The 20,643-nt window shown below is 43.9% G+C and overlaps 1 protein-coding gene across 1 annotated transcript in view; it reads left to right on the top strand.

Annotated features, from left to right (window-relative positions):
- LOC137914360 (utrophin-like) overlaps positions 1 to 19,924 on the top strand; it is a gene marked incomplete at its 5' end in the record, with an annotated part of 97,454 nt that extends 77,530 nt beyond the window's left edge. The window contains 9 exons of the mRNA XM_068757965.1: positions 2,375 to 2,413; positions 2,879 to 2,944; positions 5,283 to 5,348; positions 12,835 to 12,996; positions 14,227 to 14,464; positions 16,517 to 16,592; positions 16,741 to 16,824; positions 18,164 to 18,189; positions 18,781 to 19,924. Of these exons, the coding sequence (XP_068614066.1) occupies positions 2,375 to 2,413; positions 2,879 to 2,944; positions 5,283 to 5,348; positions 12,835 to 12,996; positions 14,227 to 14,464; positions 16,517 to 16,592; positions 16,741 to 16,824; positions 18,164 to 18,189; positions 18,781 to 18,789 (766 nt within the window). The remainder of the gene's footprint in view (positions 1 to 2,374; positions 2,414 to 2,878; positions 2,945 to 5,282; positions 5,349 to 12,834; positions 12,997 to 14,226; positions 14,465 to 16,516; positions 16,593 to 16,740; positions 16,825 to 18,163; positions 18,190 to 18,780) is intronic.
- Positions 19,925 to 20,643: the final 719 nt, after the last annotated feature.

Here is a 20,643-nt window from a genome sequence, read left to right as displayed (position 1 = left end):
AAGGAAAAACTTCCCTTTAACAGGCAGAAACCTTGGACAGAACCTAGGCTCATGGTGGACGGCCATCTGTCTGGCCAGCTGGGTTGAGAGAGAGAGAGAGAGAGAGAGAATGGCAGGTCGGAGACGAGTCAAGGAGATGGATAGGGAAGTGATAGCGAGACAGAGCAGGAGCAGACAAAAACTAAATGCTAATGCTAGCGACGTGGACATCAGCGCTGAGCCCACAGGTCCAGGTTCTGCAGCACCACGGACAGAAGGACTAGCGACGTGGACATCAGCGTTGAGGGACACAGGTCCAGGTTCTGCAGCACCACGGACAGAAGGACCTGAAAGAGAGAGAGGGACAAACAGAGGGAGAGAGAGAACAAGACTACAGGGAAGAGAGAGAGATTACTGACATATATTTATAACATGAATAATCAGATAAAGGGGGAGGAGCTTAGTGTGTCATGATGTTAAGCCACCAGTGCTGCCTAATGACAGCATATTGATTATACTGATTACTGCATTGATTAGTTATAAGCTTTGTTAAAAAGGAAAGTCTTTAATCTACTCTTGAACATAGAGATGGTGTCTGTCTCACGAACCAAAACGGGGAGCCGATTCCACAATAAAGGAGCTTGATAACTGAAAGCTCCGCCCCCCTGTCTGCTCTTGGAAATTTTTGGAACCACGAGCAGGCCAGCGTTTTGGGATGTTCCTTGCCAATTTTTGCCAGTCTCCTCCATGAAATAACAATTCTTTGTTTTTGACATGCGAGGATGTCCTTTTTGTTGTGAATAAAAACATATGCTATGTATTTCTAAGATTATTTGTAAGTCATTTATATTATAAAAGATCAATAGTTTCTGATGCTCTTCTTCCATACCAAAAATATTAAGCGGATTAATGAGAAAGTAGCTTCTATTTGTTTTTATTTTCATTTGATTTAAGTAAGTCACAATGGGAACAATAACTCCCCCTTGGACTGCTGCCTTATCGTGGTGGGGGAGTTTTGGTCCCCGAATAATCCCAGGTTCAGACTAAGAGCAGTTCAAAAACCCCTATGACAGAAGTAAAAGCAAGGACCGTGACGTCGCCCATTATGGTGCACCTGGAGCCCCACCCTGGAGCCCCACCCTGGAGTCCCACCCTGGGGTTGGGGCTCATATACGAGTGCCTGGTGGCCAGTTCTCTGCCCAAGGGGCTCGGCTGGCTTAGCCCAAAAAGTTGATGTGGGATGACCTCCGGTGGACTCACCATCCACCGAGGGAACCGTAGGGGAGCTCCGGATCTGGAATCCAAACACTTGTGAGGAGCTGGACTCTACATTTCCCTGGTGTTACCCTCGTTGAGAGGCTGCAGGCTAGTGTGGGCTTGCTTATAGCTGCACAGCTCAGCCACCATGTGTTGGAGTTTACCCCGATGAACGAGATGGTCCATTCTCTGCTCCTCTGGGTCAGGGACAGGTGTCTCACCGTTGTTTCGGCCTACGGGTCGAACGGCAGTGCCGAGTACCTGGCCTTCTTGGAGTCTTTGTGCCAGTCACAGTTTGTCCATAACAAACACCTTGTTCGAGCACAGGGATGTCCACATGTGCACGGCACCAGGACACCCTCGGCCAGAGGTTGACTTTGTTGTTGTGTCATACTCACGGGTGAATATAGGGGTAGAGCTGTAAATTGATCACCACCTGCTGGTGAGTTGGATCCGATGGAAGAGTCGGAGGCCAGACAGACTCGGCAGGCCCAAACGTGTTTTAACACTAGAAGTCCCGGGATTTTCTTACCCCTCCTATTATGCCTAGTTCACGTGCATTTTCCCCGGTTTTCCAAGCCCCACAGCATATTCTTTACTATGACTATGTACACACTGAACCAAATAAAAGATTAAAGTCTCTTCTTGCATCAGAAAAATAAAGCGCGTTCCTACCATTTTTCATTCTGGAGTTATTGGCCGTTGAAGAGAGGCAGATTTCAATGTCAGGGTTGGCAGTGAATGTTTGGGTTAAAAAACGTCTTTAGATGTGAATGGCACTCAAAGAGTTAAATATGTGCTGCAGGACAGCTGACATTACCAACCTTTCATGCACAAAGGAACAGTGTGCTGCCATGTGCGCCTACTCATCTTCAGCTTTTTCAAAAATCTAACAAAGTAGGTTTCGTGTGTCCCAAGAAGAGCAAAAACCGAATCCACTGGACTTGTTTAATTTGGCGGAAGATGTTTCTCCTCTCATCCGAGAGGCTTCTTCAGTTCTTCAGAACAGATCACCTGTGGCCTTGATATTTTTGAGTGTACGTGATTCCAGCCACTCACCTTCTACTGTGTTTTTGTTTTTGAGTAGATTTGACCTGTTTTGTGGTACCTTCCTTTCCTCCCGATTATTCTCTTGCAGTCCAGTCACCCTCATCAGCATGTGTCCGGAGCAGTATGAGTAAGTATCAACGATGCCAGAAACACTTCATCTCCAGACTGGAATGCTACTAATGGCACCTCCTTCACGTCCTCCTCTCTTCACTCACCTCCCTCTCAAGGCTCCAACTCAGACAAACCCATGACCCTGCTGCATGTTACCTGCCTGCCTGCCTGCCTACCTGAACTACTGACTCAACATGTAGCCAAAAAGACTCACCCAGCACCTCCTTACTGTCACCTCCTACTCCTCTCTAACATATTCAGTTGCTCATCCCAGTAGCTGCTGTCCAAAACCATCCAACCGCTCCACAGATCACCCTGCTCTCCAGTTTTCTTTGTAGGGTCGTCAGATTTGTTTTCTAGGTGATGTTGAGAATGGCCATTAGAGTGTTTGTGTGCATGAGCCTATGAATCCTTTTCATGTTAATGAGCTTATGTGAGCATGCGGCATCTCGTTCATCTCATTTACGCCATTCATTTCCAGGCTGTCCCAGTCACCCCAGCCCCCTCATGATGACACCCACTCCAGGATAGAGCAGTATGCCAGCAGGTATGTGTTGTATTTTCCAGTCACCGTTATTTATCCTTTCAGATGCCAAGAAACACAGAGAAAAATAATCACTCAGTGAGTGTAAATGCACAAGTATATGTTTAGCAACAAGGAGCCGCTGTTCGGATGAGCAGATTGCACTGGCTGCCGAGTTGAGTGGGTACATATGTACAGTATAAATGTAGGGGTGTCAAATTATCACGTTAATTGCAATTAATTAGTCATTTAGCAGATTGTGTTTTGTTCAATCACGTTAACATAATTGTTCATCTCTAACTTTACTATGTTGCCGTTTTATCACATCTGTTCTCATGCGTTGGGCTTTTTGTGGAACGCAAAGCACCCGGTCGAGCGTTCAAGATGAAGATGCTGTAATGGGCCGTTGTGTTGTTAACACAACTGCACTAGTAATTAATGAAAATAATAAGTACCGGTAATGGTAGCACAGCCCTGCTTTGCACTTTGAAAACTCGAAAAGCAGTTTGAGGGTGTAAACATCCACCAACAAGCACAATCTCCTTAGGACTTTATGCTAAAATAAAAAAATACGAGACGCTATTGTTAGAAAAACAAATAGAAAAGGATTTATTGTTGATAGAGAACTCTTCATTAATGCAAAAAATGTCTGATCTGGAGAAAGGTTTTACTCAAGATATAGCAGAGGGACAAATAAAAAAATGTATTCAAAATTAACCCATTAAAAGAATTAAAAGAATTCCTGGATTCAGATGGTGATCCAGATCAAAAAGTTGTCTGGATTCTGGATCAGATCCAGAAGACGTTTTGTATGATAATGCATATTGGACCCCTTTATGACTGTGATTTTTAGTGAGTGAATATATATTTTACATGATATGATTTTCATGGGAAAATCCAGATTTTTTTGTATCCAGACGGGTACCCGGATCGTTCTCAAAATTTGATGGGATCTAAGTTAGACCAAGACCTATCTTCAGATTTGTTTTCATCAAGAAGCATCCAGCAAATTTTCTGTAATCTTGTTAAAAGACAAACAAACAATCAAACAAAGGCCATCAAAAACATTAACTTCTTAGCGGAGTAAATAATGAATTTGAACTCTTTCAAAATGGGAAGAATTATCATCTCCCAAAAGGTTGTGTAAATGAAACCTAAATGAGTTGATTGACCAAACATGAATCCACCCAACGTTGAGACTAGCATTAGCACAGGCATGGGCAAACCCAGGCCCGGGGGCCATATGCGGCCCGTTGGTCTTTTTAATCCGGCCCGCCAAACTTGTCCAAATTATATCATTAAATAAAATTGTATTATAATTAAATCTCATTCATTTGACCTTTTCTCTGTAATGCTGCCTGTAAAAGGCCAAATCCCTTAATGCTATAGCTTTCATGTGTCATTTATATTAGCTCACACAAATACTCCATCCATCTGTGCTTGGTCCGGCCCCTCTGTCAAATTTTAGAACCTATTGTGGCCCGCGAGTCAAAAAGTTTGCCCACCCCTGCATTAGCATCAGAGATCAGAGCAGCAGCCGCCCAGCCCAGTCACTGTTTTCACCCGCCCACCGATCGGCTGTATCATCGGCTGTATCATCAGGCCTGCTCATCATCAGGCCTGTGTTGACTGAAAAGCCTGTCATGATTGATTTTAAGACGAGTCTAAGTGCAGAGCTCCCACACAAAGCCAGTCTCCTGATTCCTGATCAGTGTGAAGCTTATGTTCTCTATGGTGGGCAAGGGGTTACACTTGTCAGAACAAAGCCCAGCACATAGCCTTAATCACAGAGGGTCTTTGAATGCACCACTGCTCTGGTCACGCATCATTAACCTTCATTCACTCTTTCTTGGCTGCCTTGATTCATCAGCGATGACGCAGACGGAAGCCCTGTGAATAGAAATGTCGACTGAAATATCGAACCTGACATTGAAGATTAGTGTAGTTCAGCTTTTTAGATTTACGTGAAAAGATGCAAGCCGTGATCTTTTACCAGTGGATTAATGAATCTCCAGAATAGTCTGTCATGGCTTCATTGTACTGGACTACGCATTCCCCCCTCTTTTATAATGTTCATTATGCAGGTTTTCTTCAGTGAAATCGGCCTCATCAGCATGAATGTGTGATGAGAAGAATGACGACATGCTTCCTGCGTGCACGGTTGCACATCTCTGCTGTATTTCATCATGACTTGCATCATTGGTCATTTGCTTGGAGAGTCGCTGCATCCTTTACATTTGAATTACTGTGCTGCTGCGGCTTGGACGCCACTGCTCTCCGCTTTGATGAGATGACAGCATTAAAAGCTTTTGTTGTACCCTGTGATTAAAATGTCAGTAACAAAGGGGTGATTCTTCCACAGGTTGGCCCAGATGGAGCGCTCCAATGGCTCTCTGCCCACAGACAGCAGCTCAGCCACAGGGAGCATGTGAGTCACCACTCACCATTTCATATTTTTTAGATTTGTTTTTAGCTGAAGATTCCCGTGAACATGGTCAGCCCCAGTGCAGCCAGTCTGAGCCACATTTCATCAGTAGACATAAAACAGACGCTCTCTCTGTCGGCATGGCGGCGCAGCTACCAGAAACAGCATCACAATGACCAACTCTAGATTCCTCCCGTCGATTTTCATCTCCATTTTCACCACTGGATTCTTCCTCATGTCTTTGATGTAGGGCTGGGCGATTTTGCCTAAAAAATATTTGATTTAAAAAAACAACAACTTAATTTTCGGTTTTTCTATGCATTTATAAATGACTGAATACATCAGATATACCGTTAAAAGTTAATTGTGTTATTGCTGTGATTGTCCTCAGTCTATAATGCATACAAACAAACTCAGAATAGGCTTTGTCATTCAAAAATTCAAGCTTTAAGCAAAAGATAACTATATAACATACAACATTTCTATTACAATTTAATAAAGAGCAAATAAGAAATCATATGTTTTCTTCTACTCGCAGCGGCAGCAATGTTGTTTCTCTCTGTTGAGCGTACGCTACGGAAGCCCACGAGGAGGAATAGTCGAACGGAACGCCGATAAACTGTGGCAGGGGAAACTCGAGTTTGCAAAAATAAAAATAGATTTTAGCTAAAAAATCGATAAATGGATAAATCAACAAATCGATTTTTTTCCCAGCCCTACTTCGCTGACGCTGTGGTTCAAACTGAAAAGGCTGAACAGAGGAGCTAATAGCTGCTCTACTCCAAAACAACCAGAATGCCTTGCGACGTAAACAATGGCCTACATGCAAAATATGTTATACAAAAATATAACTAATGGAATATATTTATGAAATGTCACTCATAGTTATTATTAATAAATAATATGGAGCTAACACGCCATTATAGTCAGGGATCCCTTTCAAATGTGTAAAAGACAAAACCCACAAAATGCTGAAGAGGAGTGCGAGGGCTAGATTTCTTTCCAGAGTGTGTTGGAGTTTGAAGGCCTGTCAGTCTTCTCCCATTCCATTTAAACACTTCTCCCAAATGAGATCCTAATCACCGGGGGGGGATTAGTTCTTCAGTTCCAAACTCCCTCTGAGCTCACTGACACACTGGTGTTTCTGCACACACACACACACACACACACACAGGCATTCTCCTTGTCTTCACACAGAATTGCCTTTTGCCTGTTTTGACAAGAGCCTTGTGGATCTCAAGATTCCTAAAACCACAGATCAGGTTTGTCAAACTCATTTTCTCCAAGGGCCACATTAGCATCATGTTTGCCCTCCAAAGGTCAAATGTAAACCGTAACACAGTAAAAATGTAAATAAATGTAATGTAAAATAATGTAAAATAAATGTAACTACTCCTTAACATGCTGTTAGATACCTATTTAATTTAACTCTTTAGCCGCCACAGTAATTACAATAAAATATTCAGTTTTGATATCACATTTTTAAAAGGTTGTAACTTAAATATTGTTAGAGATAAAGCCAAACTGTAAATGAGAAAAATGATAAGTATGAACCAAAGTTTGTGATGGGAATAAATTAACACATCTAATAATGTGGAAAGGTTCCATTCAAATGCAATCATCACGCAGGAACAAAGATAATCAATACAAAATCAAAGCAAAACCAAAAAGCCACCACCTTGTCTTGTCATGGACATGCAGAAACCAAAAAAAACAACCGAAGTGGGAAAGATAAAGAACATTCCAGAGTCAATGGAAAAGACGTCACTTCCAGGATCAGCACTGGACAGCTCCATATGTAGCCGGCTACCTATGGAGCTGTCCAGTGCTGATCCTGATCCATATGTAGCTGGCTACCTATGGAGCTGTCCAGTGCTGATCCTGATCCATATGTAGCCGGCTACCTGTGGAGCTGTCCAGTGCTGATCCTGAGCTCCATATTTAGGTCAACATGTCAGCACATGCTGGAAAAAAAAAAGTTCTAATAACTTTCAATAGTCACCTCCAGCAGATTATTGATTTCCTGACTGCAGCGTGTTGCTATTGTTATTAACATGTTGCTGAATTGTTCCGTTTGATCAGTTCACTACTTAAGTTACAAACATTGCGTATTCAATTGTATAGTTGTAGAAATATATGGATAGATTATTGATGTTATTATAACATAAATCATTTCAATTGATCAGGTTAAGAAAACCACACTACTCCATCGATCAATAATCAAACTTATTCAAGTAAATAATATTAAATAATAAATAAAGAAAATCATCCAACACAAGTTATGACATTAACTTTGTTCAAAACTCCTCAAACACAAACAAATGTGGGCTGTTAAGAACTTGTGTGGCAGATGCAGCATTTTACAAAAACAAATTTCTGTCACATGTGCCATAGATTGTCTGCACAGATCATTGTGTGTGTGACTGTGAAAGGAATACGTGCTTTAGACTCCTCCTCCATCACTGGCTTTACACCATGCAGGTCTGTCATGTGAAAATGAATGAAGTCGAGTTATTTTTTTCCTTCAACTTGGACCCCTTATCATATGAACAGGTTCGACGTTTCCACCTTTGTTGGATCTTTTGCTCTGAGGGGAATGTGCTGCTCAGTGTCACGTTCTGATTTTGACCCCATGGTCAGAGTCCACCATCTTCACACACTCAAACAGGGGGCTCAAACAGGTCAGCCAGTATTCCACCACATGCTCATCATTGTTGAGCTTCAGGTCATTGTTGATAGAACCGTGAGGCTCTCATTCGGCTTTCTTCTTTTTATATATATATATATATATATATATATATATGTATTATTTCACACAACAATTTCAAGCGTGCCTTTAGAAATGGTAGTAAGGGTGAGCAAAATATTCCCTGAATGACACATTTTGGGTTTAAAAAGAACAGAAGTGTTCCACCAGAGCAACAAAGAGACCCTCCGAAAGATGGCTAAAACCTTTGAGGGTGTGGAGAGAAGACGAAGGAAAGCATCAGGCCTAATTCCGTTGGTTGCCTCCCCTGCTAATGCACATCATGTGGACCACTGCTCTCAGGCTTCACCTTCATCACCATGAAGGACAGGACTGTCTGAAAGCGAGGCTGCTCGATTGAAAGCTCCATCATGTTCTCTCAGAGATTTGACAATGGTGGGCCGACACGAAAATCTAGCTTAGCTCACGCTTACAGCTTTTATCTTTACCCGCTCAGAATCAGCATTGACTCTTTAAAACAGAAGCATGTTGAACACTGATGGGGTGAGGAAGATGATTTGATGAAGGCTAATGGGTTTAACAGCACAGTGGAAAAACACTCACCAGGGCAATGCTGGTACATAATCTTAGAGTTCTTTCACTCGCTGTCGCATCATCAGGGTCGCTGCTAGGAGATTTCAGCTTCGCTGCAGAACCGAAGCCACAACGGAGCTGCGATTGAAGGACAATCCCAAATGACACTGGACTGACTGCATTCTTACAAAACACATCCTGTACAAGAAATACTTCACAACTATCAGCATGAAAGTCAATCAACTAGTTATGTTTTGTCAGTCTGTGGTAGCCAGTGTCCTCTCTTACACATCTCAAAAGGTTACGTACGGATCGCGATGAAATGTTCAGGAAATGTTGGGAATGTTACCAGGAACAGATGATTGATGTTTATGGAATTTGACACAGTCATCTTTTTTTTTACTACTACGCTATTTTACTTTAGTAGCGTAGTACTCTATCTTACCACCAAATTTCATCCGGATTGTGGATACTGTCGCAATTTTTCCAAAATTCCAAATTGCGTTTAGTAGGATTACAGAATAGCTGCTTGATGGATCTTGAAAAAATCTGGAGATGGTTTTAGTCTAACTTAAATCTCATCAAATTTTGAGAGCGATCCAGATACATAATAATAAAGAAATATGGACTTTCCCATTTACTTATAATGGAAGCTTTAAAAAAAATCAGATCTAATAAAATATGCATTCAATTCACTCACTAAAAATCACAGTAATAAATATGAACTATCATGCAAAATGTCTTCTGGATCTGATCCAGAATGAGGTCAGGAAAAAATGATAAATTTCAACATGGCAAACCCCATTTACTGATTCAAAAATCAGTAAAAATACACAGAAACTTTGATTCACTTTTCATGGTTGGTGTGGAAAGATACCAAGAACAGTATAAGCATGATCCAGATCAACATCTGTATATTTACGAGGGGAATGAGCTGCATGACTGTGGTCTGCGCTCTCTGAGTGCTTTTCTAGTTTGTATTTTGATCTATTCTTATTTTCATTTATATTATATATGCTCTACTTTGATACTCTGTGTGCTTCTGACCCTGCGCTCAATGATGATGCTGGAGCAATCATTTCCCTGAGGGAGTCTTCCCAAGCGTTTAATAAAGTTCTCTTTCTCAAGGAAAGAGAATCATCGTTTTAGGAGCACATTTTTATATTTCACAAAAGCAGGCCAAATTGTGAAATTATTCTGTCAAATCTTGATAAGAACCTTAAATTGGGTTAAAGAGTGCTGCCAATTAAGACGGGAAATTATACCCAATTTTTCTGTTCAGCCAGCTCAGAATGCTTTTCTTGGAAATGTGCCGTGTCATAAATGTGACAATATTCGCCTAAGTGATCCTGCGCTGCAGCAAAATGTCACTCGCGTTAGCAGAGAATGAGATACGGGCCGCTTCATGAGGCTCGAATCAGCCTGAGGCGCTGTTTTTATACCAACCAGCGCTGCTTCTGAGGGAGAAAGTATCTTTAAAATGCTTTGTAAACGCAGCAGTGTTGTGCTTTACTGATACCACTAAAGTGAAACGGCCCACTCGGCTCTATCTCCTCTCAAAAGGAGACGCTGTACATTGTGTACCTTCTCCGCTCGGAACACGCTAGCCGTCCGCGCCCTTTTTTATGCCTTTGCTTGGAGTGGTTGATTGTCTTTGCTCTCCTAAGACATTCCTTTCTGCCTACGGATGATTTCTCTCGAGCCTTTGTCCATCACTCCATCTTGTTGTTATGAGGACACACACACACACACACATGCACAGGAAGGTGCTTTTTTACAGCATCATTAAAACATGCGTGGTGTGACATGGATTCTTGCCAATTACATGCTTGTTTAGCTTCAGCATGCATTTCCTGATCTGACTCGCCGCCAGCTGTGAGGTCGCTCCAGAGAAAGTGTTTATGTTCGCCACGCATTGCGTCTCAAAGGAAATCCTGAATTAGGAAGTCAGTGTAGGCATCAAAGACATTGTTGTCTTTGATGCCTACGTCACGGAGGACGTGATGCGTCTCCCTTTATTCGTGTGACTTCTTTGTTATCTCAGTTTCCAGACTGCCCCCCGCCCCCATTGCTGCCCCCTTTCTTTGCACTGATATTTTGACCTTAGTTCTTGTCCTTCCTCCTATAATTTTTTCTATTCATCATTCCCTGTCCTCCTCTCTTCCTATTTTTGTCTTTTGTTAGCTCATAATTGTAATCTAATATCTTTATAGCGTTGGGCTCAGGTAACCTTCAGCTTGAACACCAAGCACCAGGGTGCATGACTGAATGAGATGTCCTTCATCAAACGGAACGTTTCTAACTTACACACTGGCGTGTCCCCCGCTTTCATCCTGTCTTTTCTTTTTCTCTTGTGTTATTTACCTCCTCCGTTTGCTTTCTCCGTATCCCTATCTGTGCCAGACACGGCGTCTCTCAGAGACCAGTCTTTTCATCTCGTGATTGTTTTCTTTATGCCACAAAGACTGTTAAAGGTCCCCTCGCCTGCATCACCAGGGCACTCGATTGATTTCCCTGCTGTTTTAATATTTCTGCCACACTGATGCGCTCTCCCTTTATCATCTCCTTTCTTTTATGTGTTCCTGAACCTTCAGTCTTTTCGCTTCACATTCTCTCTTTCTCTCTCCCAGCTGTCCACAGCCGGTGGATAGTGAGCAAGCTCTACCTCCACAGTCCCCTTTCCACCTCTAATGAGCCCTTTACTGCTGTTCTCTGGGCTCCTTTGCCATCCGTAACCGGAGCGGTTGTCAGCCGTCTTCCTAATTGGTCACTCAACTTTGTGGCAGTTCTCTGTATCCCAACCACGGCAGACAACACTGCCACGAACATTCAAAGATTTATACTGACACTAAACCGAGGGTGAAGCTGTTATCCATCATCAACCTCGTCTCCCATGTCAAAGGAAGTCCATATCTTAGAGAGAAATGTGTGTTGCAATATCAAATTGAGCATCCGGTTAGAGTTCATCATGGCTGACGGCAGGATGGAATTGATGAATCATAAATCTGCGCGCAGGTGATGAAGGAGCTCACCTGAGAGAGATGATAAAACGTTGCATTATACTTTGCATATTTTTCTGAGAGAACGGGTGTGAGGCTCTTACAGCTGGATGTTTTTTAAATAAAGGTTAATGTTTAGCATCCATCACTCCTGTGCTCTAATGCAACATTGCATAAGCAAATCAACATCTTAATGTTAAGCTAATTTGTCAGTAGAACATGCTTTATGCCGCCGTGTTACGCAGCACAGCTGATTACAGATGCAGGAATATTGCCTCCCTGAGACGAGTCGAATAACTGGAGCATCAGCACTTCTGGGTTTTAATTATAGTCAACATATTTGGAATATTTGTCGACGTATTGTTCTGAGAAATGAGGAATATTCCATTGCAAGAAACGGAAGATCTCGTATGATGGTGTAAAGGGCGAGACCGTTTGCTCTATCCAGAGCAAAAAGAGGAGGCAAGAGGGCAAATCGTCACCTGTGAAGTTAGCGGTCGATTAGAGCTGCAGAGCTCATTTAATGCTAACGGTACCCACATCAGCAAAGTAGTACGGTGAAATGCGTGAGTCTCAAAACGCTACGTCCTGATTGGCGCTTGTGGTGCCACAATAGGACGATGACGTAAATCCAGCTCCAAAAGAAAAGGAGGAAAGACGTCTGGGAGAACCAAATCTTTATTACAAATTAAAATAATTATTGGGAGCGGTGAGAAATGATTCATATTGATTATTGTATTGATTAACTATAAGCTTTGTTAAAAAGGAAAGTCTTTAGTCTACTCTTGAACATAGAGATGGTGTCTGTCTCACCAACCAATCAGGGAGCTGATTCCACAATAAAAGAGCTCGATAACTGGAAGCTCTGAAAGCAGACCTTTCAACAAATTATGAATGCAACAATGTTGGAGCTTTCAGCTCCCCAACCGGACTGAATCCGCTTGGTCCGGTGTGAAAACGTCCTTCAGGCCCCACGACTGGACTCGGGTTGGTCTGTGATCAAAGTCTGTCTCGCTGTCCCGACTGGTTCTGATGTTGCAGTTACAGCGTTACCAGCAGCCTAAACAGGCAGTCTGCAGTGACTGTTAGTGAGCTTATTGTTACATGGTGCTTCTCAAATGGTCGAGAAGAAGACATTCGTCCTCAAAACACATTTTCAGATTAGCATCATCTCTCTCATGGCTTGACTCGCCTCCCTCCACCCTCCCAGGGACGACGAGCACGCCCTGATCCTGCAGTACTGTCAGACACTGGGAGGGGAGAGCGCCCCCTGCAGTCAGCCCCAGAGTCCTGCCCAGATCCTGCAGGCTGTGGAGAGGGAGGAACGAGGAGAGCTGGAGCGCATCATAGCTCGTCTGGAGGAGGAGCAGAGGTAAGGCCATTAGAAGCCTGAGAGGGAGGGGCTTGTTAAGACCTCAGATGTGGTGGAAATAAAACCTGATTATCTCGTCTAAAGTCAAACCTCTCTGCTTATCGTTTCTTTCTTTACATGCACACACACACACACACAGAGTCTGTCGCTTTGAGATGTGCTAACTGAGCGCTATTGTTGCTCAGGTGCTTTTGTGCAGTCAGAGGAATGGTTGGAGTGATTTAATACTGAATACACACACACACAAACACACACACAGACACACACACAGACACACACACGCGCGATGATGCAGGAGAGACAATAAGAGAGCTCTTAATTGCTGGCATATAAAGGACAACTTGGGCTTATAGTTCAGCAACAAGAGGTAAAGAGGGGGCAAGAGGGGTGGGGGGGGGGGGGGGGGAGATATTCGGCCCTTTATAGATAGTATGTTCCTCAGAGAAGAGAAAGTTAAACGAGGCCTAGGTGTGTGTGTGTGTGGGGGGGGGTCCAGACATAATGATGACAGTGATAACCCTGAAAATTATATAAAATTATAATGTGCATGCACAAACAGATGGACACGTGCTATTATTCATAACAGACGTCCATTTGATTACCCTCGCCGAAGAGGAGGCGAGGGTAATCAAATGGGTGCGTTTGTCTGTTTGTTTGTATGTTTGTCTGTCCGAGCGCATAACTCAAAAACCAGGAACCCAATCGACTTGAAAATTTTACACAAGCAAGGTTCTGTCCGTGGCTCGGTCCTCCCCGAGAATGGCGTTGATCCGGATCTGGATCCAGATTCTAGAATTATTTTTACATCTGGAATCGCACCTCTGCTGTAAACTGCCACTTTAAGAGGGAGGGACACGAATGGCATGATGGGAAAAAGAGTCCAGAAGGAGTCTTGTAGTACGTTCTGGAGCAGCAAGCTAGAGCAGGTTTGGCCCCTCTGATCCAGAAGCCCTGTTTACTGTCTCACAAGATCCAATAGTCTATTGGAGGCGGAGTCTGCAGTCTCTGATTGTCTTTCTAGTTAGTATGTGCAACATGTACGTATTTATAACGGCCTGTTTATAGAACTTACTATAACGACATCGCTCCTGAGATGTAGAACAGCTAACGCTTCCCAGTCGAATGGGAACCTTTGACCGATGATGTATCTTCATTTTGTATTTTGTTTGCTACGATTCCTGCGGTTGTCTAATAAGCAAAGATTGCGTGTTTGGAATCCCTCTGCCCCAGGACCCTGCAAAAGGAGTACGAGCAGCTGAAGGAACAGCATGGCCAGCGAGGGGGCCCTGCAGCTAGCCCCTGGGAGTCAGAGGGCTCTTTTGTCCATCCTGATGAGGTAGATCTTCTAGCCGAGGCCAAGCTGCTGCGGCAACACAAGGGCCGGCTGGAGGCTCGCATGCACATCCTAGAGGAGCACAACAAACAGCTGGAGTCTCAGCTGCATCGCCTCCGACAGCTCCTGCACCAGGTGACACGACACAGAACGAGTCATCCCTCAGAGGAGAGAGGCAGGAGGACTCCTGACGGCTGAATAGATCCAAACTATTTGTGATTCTTAGCACTCACAAAACAACAAAACATGTTTTGATTAAAGAATGAACAAGGAGCTGAAGTACCTTCATCACAATTATGACATATAACAGAAAACTAAACGTATTTGACAGTTTTGAAAATATATTTTCTTTTTACAATTGCTTCTTAATTACACCCTGATGCTCCACCCTGTTTTTGTGCTGTAATTTCAGTTATTGTCTTCAGAAAGTGAATTCCATGAAGTATTGTCCTCTGCTTGAGCAGAACACACACAACTGAGTTGAAGTTTGTTCCGTCCATAAGTTTTCTCTTGTTGTGTTTGTGTGTTCGACTTGTGGTTGGGAAGCAGAAAGGCAGTTTAGACTCATTCACACCAGCTGGCACAGATTTTTCACATTCATGAAAATCAAAATAGTAATTTAAAAACCGCAACGCTCGCGCAGAATGCTTTCAATGAAATACCGGGGTCTTTCAAACCCATTCAGTCCCCCCTCCCTTTGCTCTGCCTTTGTCTGCTCAGCGCTGATCAAATTATATTCTAATCACATCATTTTCATTCCATTCAGGAGTGGAGGGTTTATCTCCAGCCCTTCTATCAATAACTTCCAGATTTGTGTGTGCCCGGTGTAATTGCTCGCTGATGTTTGATTGTTTTTGCAACGTGAAATGCTCAAACCCTCGAGCAGTAGTCAAGAATAGTGACGTCGGCTAAACGCGCGGCTGCTAGAAAGACAGAACTGGTCAATATCTGAGACAAACACGTTACCGGAGATATTAAAGGAGGAACGTAACAGCACAAACAGAAAACGCGCGGAATAACGCCAACGTTTCAAGCAGAAAAGGGCGGAGCCATGTTTAGTTTACAGCGGAAGTCGCTACGGCTTCTTCTACTACTATATCCGGTATATTTGGTAAAAAATAATTTCTTCCGATCGAAAGTGTGATGCATGAACACGCAAAGTCCTAATCGGATCAATATTTTTATGGTCCACGAACATATCCGATCCTAATTTTAATCCGATCTCTGATTGGATGTGACTACGTGCAGCTAAGGAGCAAAAGGAGCTTTAGCTTGGCTTCACTTGTCACCAGACTTCAGTCCTGTCGAAGCACCCGAGCGTGTTTTCACAGATTTATCTGCACTTTATTGATTAAGATATTTCTTGATGATGTTTGGATCACTGGGCTTTTTTGCTGACAGATTCTCTAATGAGCCACCACCAGTGTTAGCCACAATGACTTTATGTACACAGTCTATTTGTGAAATTCAGAACATTCGGTTTGATGAAAATGAAATCATAATGAAATACTTTTATTAATCATCATCTGCACAATGAACACACACAATTAAATCGAATTTTCACCCCTTGAAACAACCACACACTGATACGTGTATCAAAGGGCCCTAGCACACGGAGAGGGAGTAGGGTGAAGGCGCCGCCGTGGTCGGCGCACCTGGAGCCGTTAGCGGGGACGGTGCCTTGCTCAAGGGCACCTCGGCAGTGCTCTACTCACTGAGCCACTGCCGGCCGGATGGAACTAACTGTACCCAAAAAGAGGAAGCCAAGCCCCTCTCTAAAAGAAAATGAGGAATGCTGATTGTTGTGTGTGACCCCTGCTGCTTTCGGTTGCTTTCGATGTCACCCAGCACTATTCTGCATTATTATGGAAACAGGAATATATGTTGGATATTGTGCATAAATATCTCAATTTAACCTTCAGTTGGTGAATCAGGAAATGAACTATCAGTAGAATATAAATAAAATGTAGCGATTCAGATATCCTTTTGGGGACTTTGAGCTTAATTGAAATGTTGCTTATCAAATTAAAATCAGGACATCATCAGAGATGTAAATGAGAAATGCTTCTGCCCACGTAGCAACAGCTTTGTTGTATCGCCTCCTGTTATTCCCTCGCAGCGACGCATGGAGGAATAACTATGTTCTCCTTTCCTTTTGAAATGGCTTTCTTGTGTGTGTGTCGTCAGCCGGAGGTGGACTCGAGGGTAAATGGATTGTCCTTTCCTTCTGTGCATGATCAAGGCCCACTTACTGAAAACTCAGGTGAGACACTTGGACACACACACACTGATGTTGGTATATGAAGACTGGGCACAGTTAAGAAAAGGATCTGACACTGTCTGCAAATAGAAGCATGTCCCTGTGGGGTGACACTATTTGTGTGTCTGTGTGTGTGTGTGTGTGTGTTCAGATGAGCTGCTGGATCCCCACGACAGCAGCTCTGACCTGGCAGACGTATTGGAGCAGATTAACAACTCCTTCCCTGCATGCAGCAGTAAGTTTCCCACCTCTCGCCCGTCTCCGTCTCTCCACTGTCCTTCGTCTCTGTGTTGTGTCCTGCCTGTGTGAATTTGATGAATACATTGTGCATGGATGAAAATCTCCTGGCTCTAATTTCATGTAATGTGGTGAAGAGGTGCAGCCATGACAGAGCCCACTAATTCTGAATGTGGAGGAAGAAGACACCAATATTTATTTTCACAGTAGTCGAGTGAAGCGATGCAGCAGCCATTGTGACAACAAGGAGTGAAGCAGAGAAGCAGTAAACATGTCTTTAGTACGTGGTAGAAAGTAACGGTGAATTCAGATGAAGTTCATGCCAGACTCAGCTTCAGCTCAGACTGCGTCCGTGACAGACAGAGCAGAGACTGGCAGAAAGGCGGAGTCACGTGGATGCAACGCCGTCACGACTCGGGCTGTAACGATGCACTAAAATGTCATTTCGGTTCGGTTTGGTTTCTTGAAGTGTTGCGTTCAGATTCATGATCACATGAATCTGTTTCCCCTCACTTCATGGCGTAAGGTAGAGAACCCGTTCCACCTGTTCCTATAGAGAATGCCCACATCACTGAAACTCCAGTCCACGTTTTCCCTGTGACCGCTAATTGTCGGTCCCTGCAGCGTGTTTGAAGCACACAGAGCAGAATAGAAGAGCTTTAGGAGAAGTACGTGAACGGATGGATGAAGAATGGATATAAGAATGTTTATAAAGAAAGTAAGTTTATCACTGCTGGTAGTAACATTTAGTTAGTGTGTGACACACTTAAGGGAAACACAGATGCATTAGCCATGGAGCTGTATGGGAGAAGCACAGTACATCTCCTGGGGGCTAAGCCCCCCCTGTCCTTAAAACCTAGTGACGCCCCTGCGGCTAAGGAAACCAGGAAAAGGGGTTGGCCACCCCAGCTCTGGACTGGAAGGCGATCCGGTGTTCGTGCCGTGATTCTCTGACTGTCCTTCTGCTCTGTTGGCCAGAAGAGAAGCATTCAGCTGCTCATTACTCTCCATACCACAGAAAGAAGATCCGCCTCTGGGGACGTTAGTCAAATAGGAAAAGTTCAGATAAGCGAGTTAACACTTACTGACTTTAAGTTGCATTTTAATCTTTCGTCAAAACTCTGAGGGTTTTAGTTAAAAATCTATTCTAATCTAGCAGATACTCCAGCATCATTAGCATCTGGCTCCTGCACAGCTCCCAGGCACCAGGGATGGGGAGCACAGAGCTGAGAGTGTGCAGGAATATGTGGGGGGGCCCAGAGGCTTATAGAAACAGCTGAAGTGTGGATTCTAAGCGGTGAAGTTCTGCTAATAGGCCTTTGCTTTGTCTCCCACAGCCTCCAGCCTCTCTGCAAGGCCACAGGTGAGGCCAATGTCTTGTTTTTGCACATGTCTGGAGGTTTGTCACCTATTTTAGTGCCTGACAAAGGTGAGACACGTTGACAACTAGTTGGGGGGGAGGTAGACTGTCTGATCTGGCAGGGGGAGGTCCAGCCCGAACCGGCGCTGCTCCCTTAACTCAATCTCCTCCATCTTTTTAAATCTTTCTCTAACACTGTCTAAGTCACTCTCTTTTCTCTGCATGATACCGGGGGGGCTGCTAGTCAAGGAAGCAGTGTTTGGTTTGCAGTTAGCTCATGAGCTAGTCATCATCGGGGGGAATCGTGCATAAGATCATGAACTGGTGTGCGATTAGCTCTTAGGGTCATGGTTCAGCTCCTAAACGGGGCGTACCATGCCGAGGTCAGTTAAAAGTATTTGTACATGGAGGGGGGTGATTCCAGGACGCCTTCCTGAGATGTCGTGGGCCTAATGAAAGGAAACACTGATGATTCCCTCGATCTCGGGCTCCTGCTGGACTGTAACCTGCAGAGAAAACCCTCGAGTACTGACGGTGTTCAGAAGGTGTGTTTGTGTCTCTAACTTATGGTGACGGTGTGTTCCTCTGTTGCAGGTGATGTGAGGATGGTGCGCGTCTGTGCACACACAACCCAAGAAAATAATCTCCCCACCCAAAATCCCAAAGACGCAAAGGACCAGACAGCTTGACTAGTTTGACCACCTTGTCTTGTACTATGCAAACTGTATATTGATGATCTGTAGATTGTTCCTGTACTTGGATCAGCAGTATGTGGACACTGACTTTTGTATAGTAGAAGATGCTTGTTTGCTTTCCGGACGGAGATTTCTGTTCTTCAATCCAAACTGTTACAATATTTTGCCATTCTACTGCTTTGACCCTCTAATTGCCCGTTTTCCTTCTATGCTTTGGACTTTGCACATTTCCTCAGCCACTTCTCTAATAGAATTATGTTTGTGTGATTTGGGGAGCTTTCATCTTTTAGCATGCTTCATGTCAAGTTCCCCTTTAAAGCATCAATATGCGGTCCAACTTTGTGCAGACTGTGATTTGTTTGTGTAAAGTTTACCCCCCCTCTGTGCCTAAACAGTTTGTCATTCCTTGTGTGGAAGACAGAGACCAGATCGGATGAATTGTGGATCGAGTGGAAAATAAAGATTTGAATCGACCATTCTGACGCGTACGAAACCTGCAGTCGTGTAGAATATTTTTGTTAAAGATGTTTATTCAGAAATCAGAGGAAAGCCATGATTGCCTTGCTACCTCAGACCCAGACACCGTTCTGTTTGTGGGGTTTGTAAACTCGTTTAAACCGATAGTGATCGATGACAGTACAAGGACAGCCCGGTTTAGCGTCGGAGCTTCAGCTTACTGTATTGGTGTACTCTGCAATGAGGAGATACCAAGTAAATACAACATCACTGTTACTGCGCCACGGTGGGCCTCGGGCCTGCTGAAGCCGTGGGGAGGATTTCTTTATTGTTGCTGTTTTCCCACTAACCTGCTAGCACTAGTCCCTCACTGCGTTGCGTTGTTGCTGTATGCGATCCTGTAAAACGGGTGAGACGCAGCAACACTACTATAAGCTTCCGACTGTAGACGAATGATGATTTTAAATAATTCCACTCATGATGAAATGTGCCATGGCAGAATTGTGTCCCTTCCCCTGAGGTATGTAAAATAAATTGACCACAGTACATGTAATATGGCTACGTTGTTCTATTCCAAATAAACGTTTTACAACAAATTCTCTAATGTTCTTCTTTAGAATGCTGCGCTGTGTTGAGCTGTAGATGAATTCATCCTGCTGCTACATGCAGGGCCTCGCCTGCATTTAACCCGAGAACGCTATCACTAACGGCGATGGGGGACCTATAACAAAACTTCAAAATTACAAAATTACTGAAAAATTAAGAATTCGGGAACAAATAGATCCCTAAATAAAAATAAAAGAAAGGGAAGCTGGAAAGTTGGTGATCAGTCCATCCATTCCTGGGACATTTGACACGTCCCTGGGGAAGACAGTCTGCTTGACACGCAAACAGCTGCAGGAGAAAGAAACAAAAAAATATACTTTTGAGTCGGTAAAAATGTTCAGCTGACTACAATATTTGTTTCATTGTATGAATTCCTTTGGAAATCACCACTTTGTGGTATTTATTCATAACCACTGCACTAAATAAGGAAAGCACAGATTCCAGGGCCAGGCTTACTTACCTGTTTTCTTGCATGCAGGGTAGTAGTGGCGTGGACACACTGGTCGACAGCAGATACGGCGCCTGTGTCGTGTCTTCCTGTCCAAGCCTGGGGGGGGGGGGGGGGGGGGGCAGTCAGCTCGCCTTACTAAGGAACCAGTGCTTTCTGCTGCCGCTGGTCCTACCTCACCTGCAAGAGTGCCAGGCGTCGGGACGTCGAGCACGCTCCCGATCAGGATAGAGAATAGACTGCTCTGCCCGT

The sequence above is a fragment of the Brachionichthys hirsutus genome, unplaced genomic scaffold, assembly GCF_040956055.1.
Source record: "Brachionichthys hirsutus isolate HB-005 unplaced genomic scaffold, CSIRO-AGI_Bhir_v1 contig_388, whole genome shotgun sequence".
NCBI classification, from domain to species: Eukaryota; Metazoa; Chordata; class Actinopteri; order Lophiiformes; family Brachionichthyidae; genus Brachionichthys; species Brachionichthys hirsutus.
This window is presented reverse-complemented; position numbering and strand designations above follow the sequence as displayed.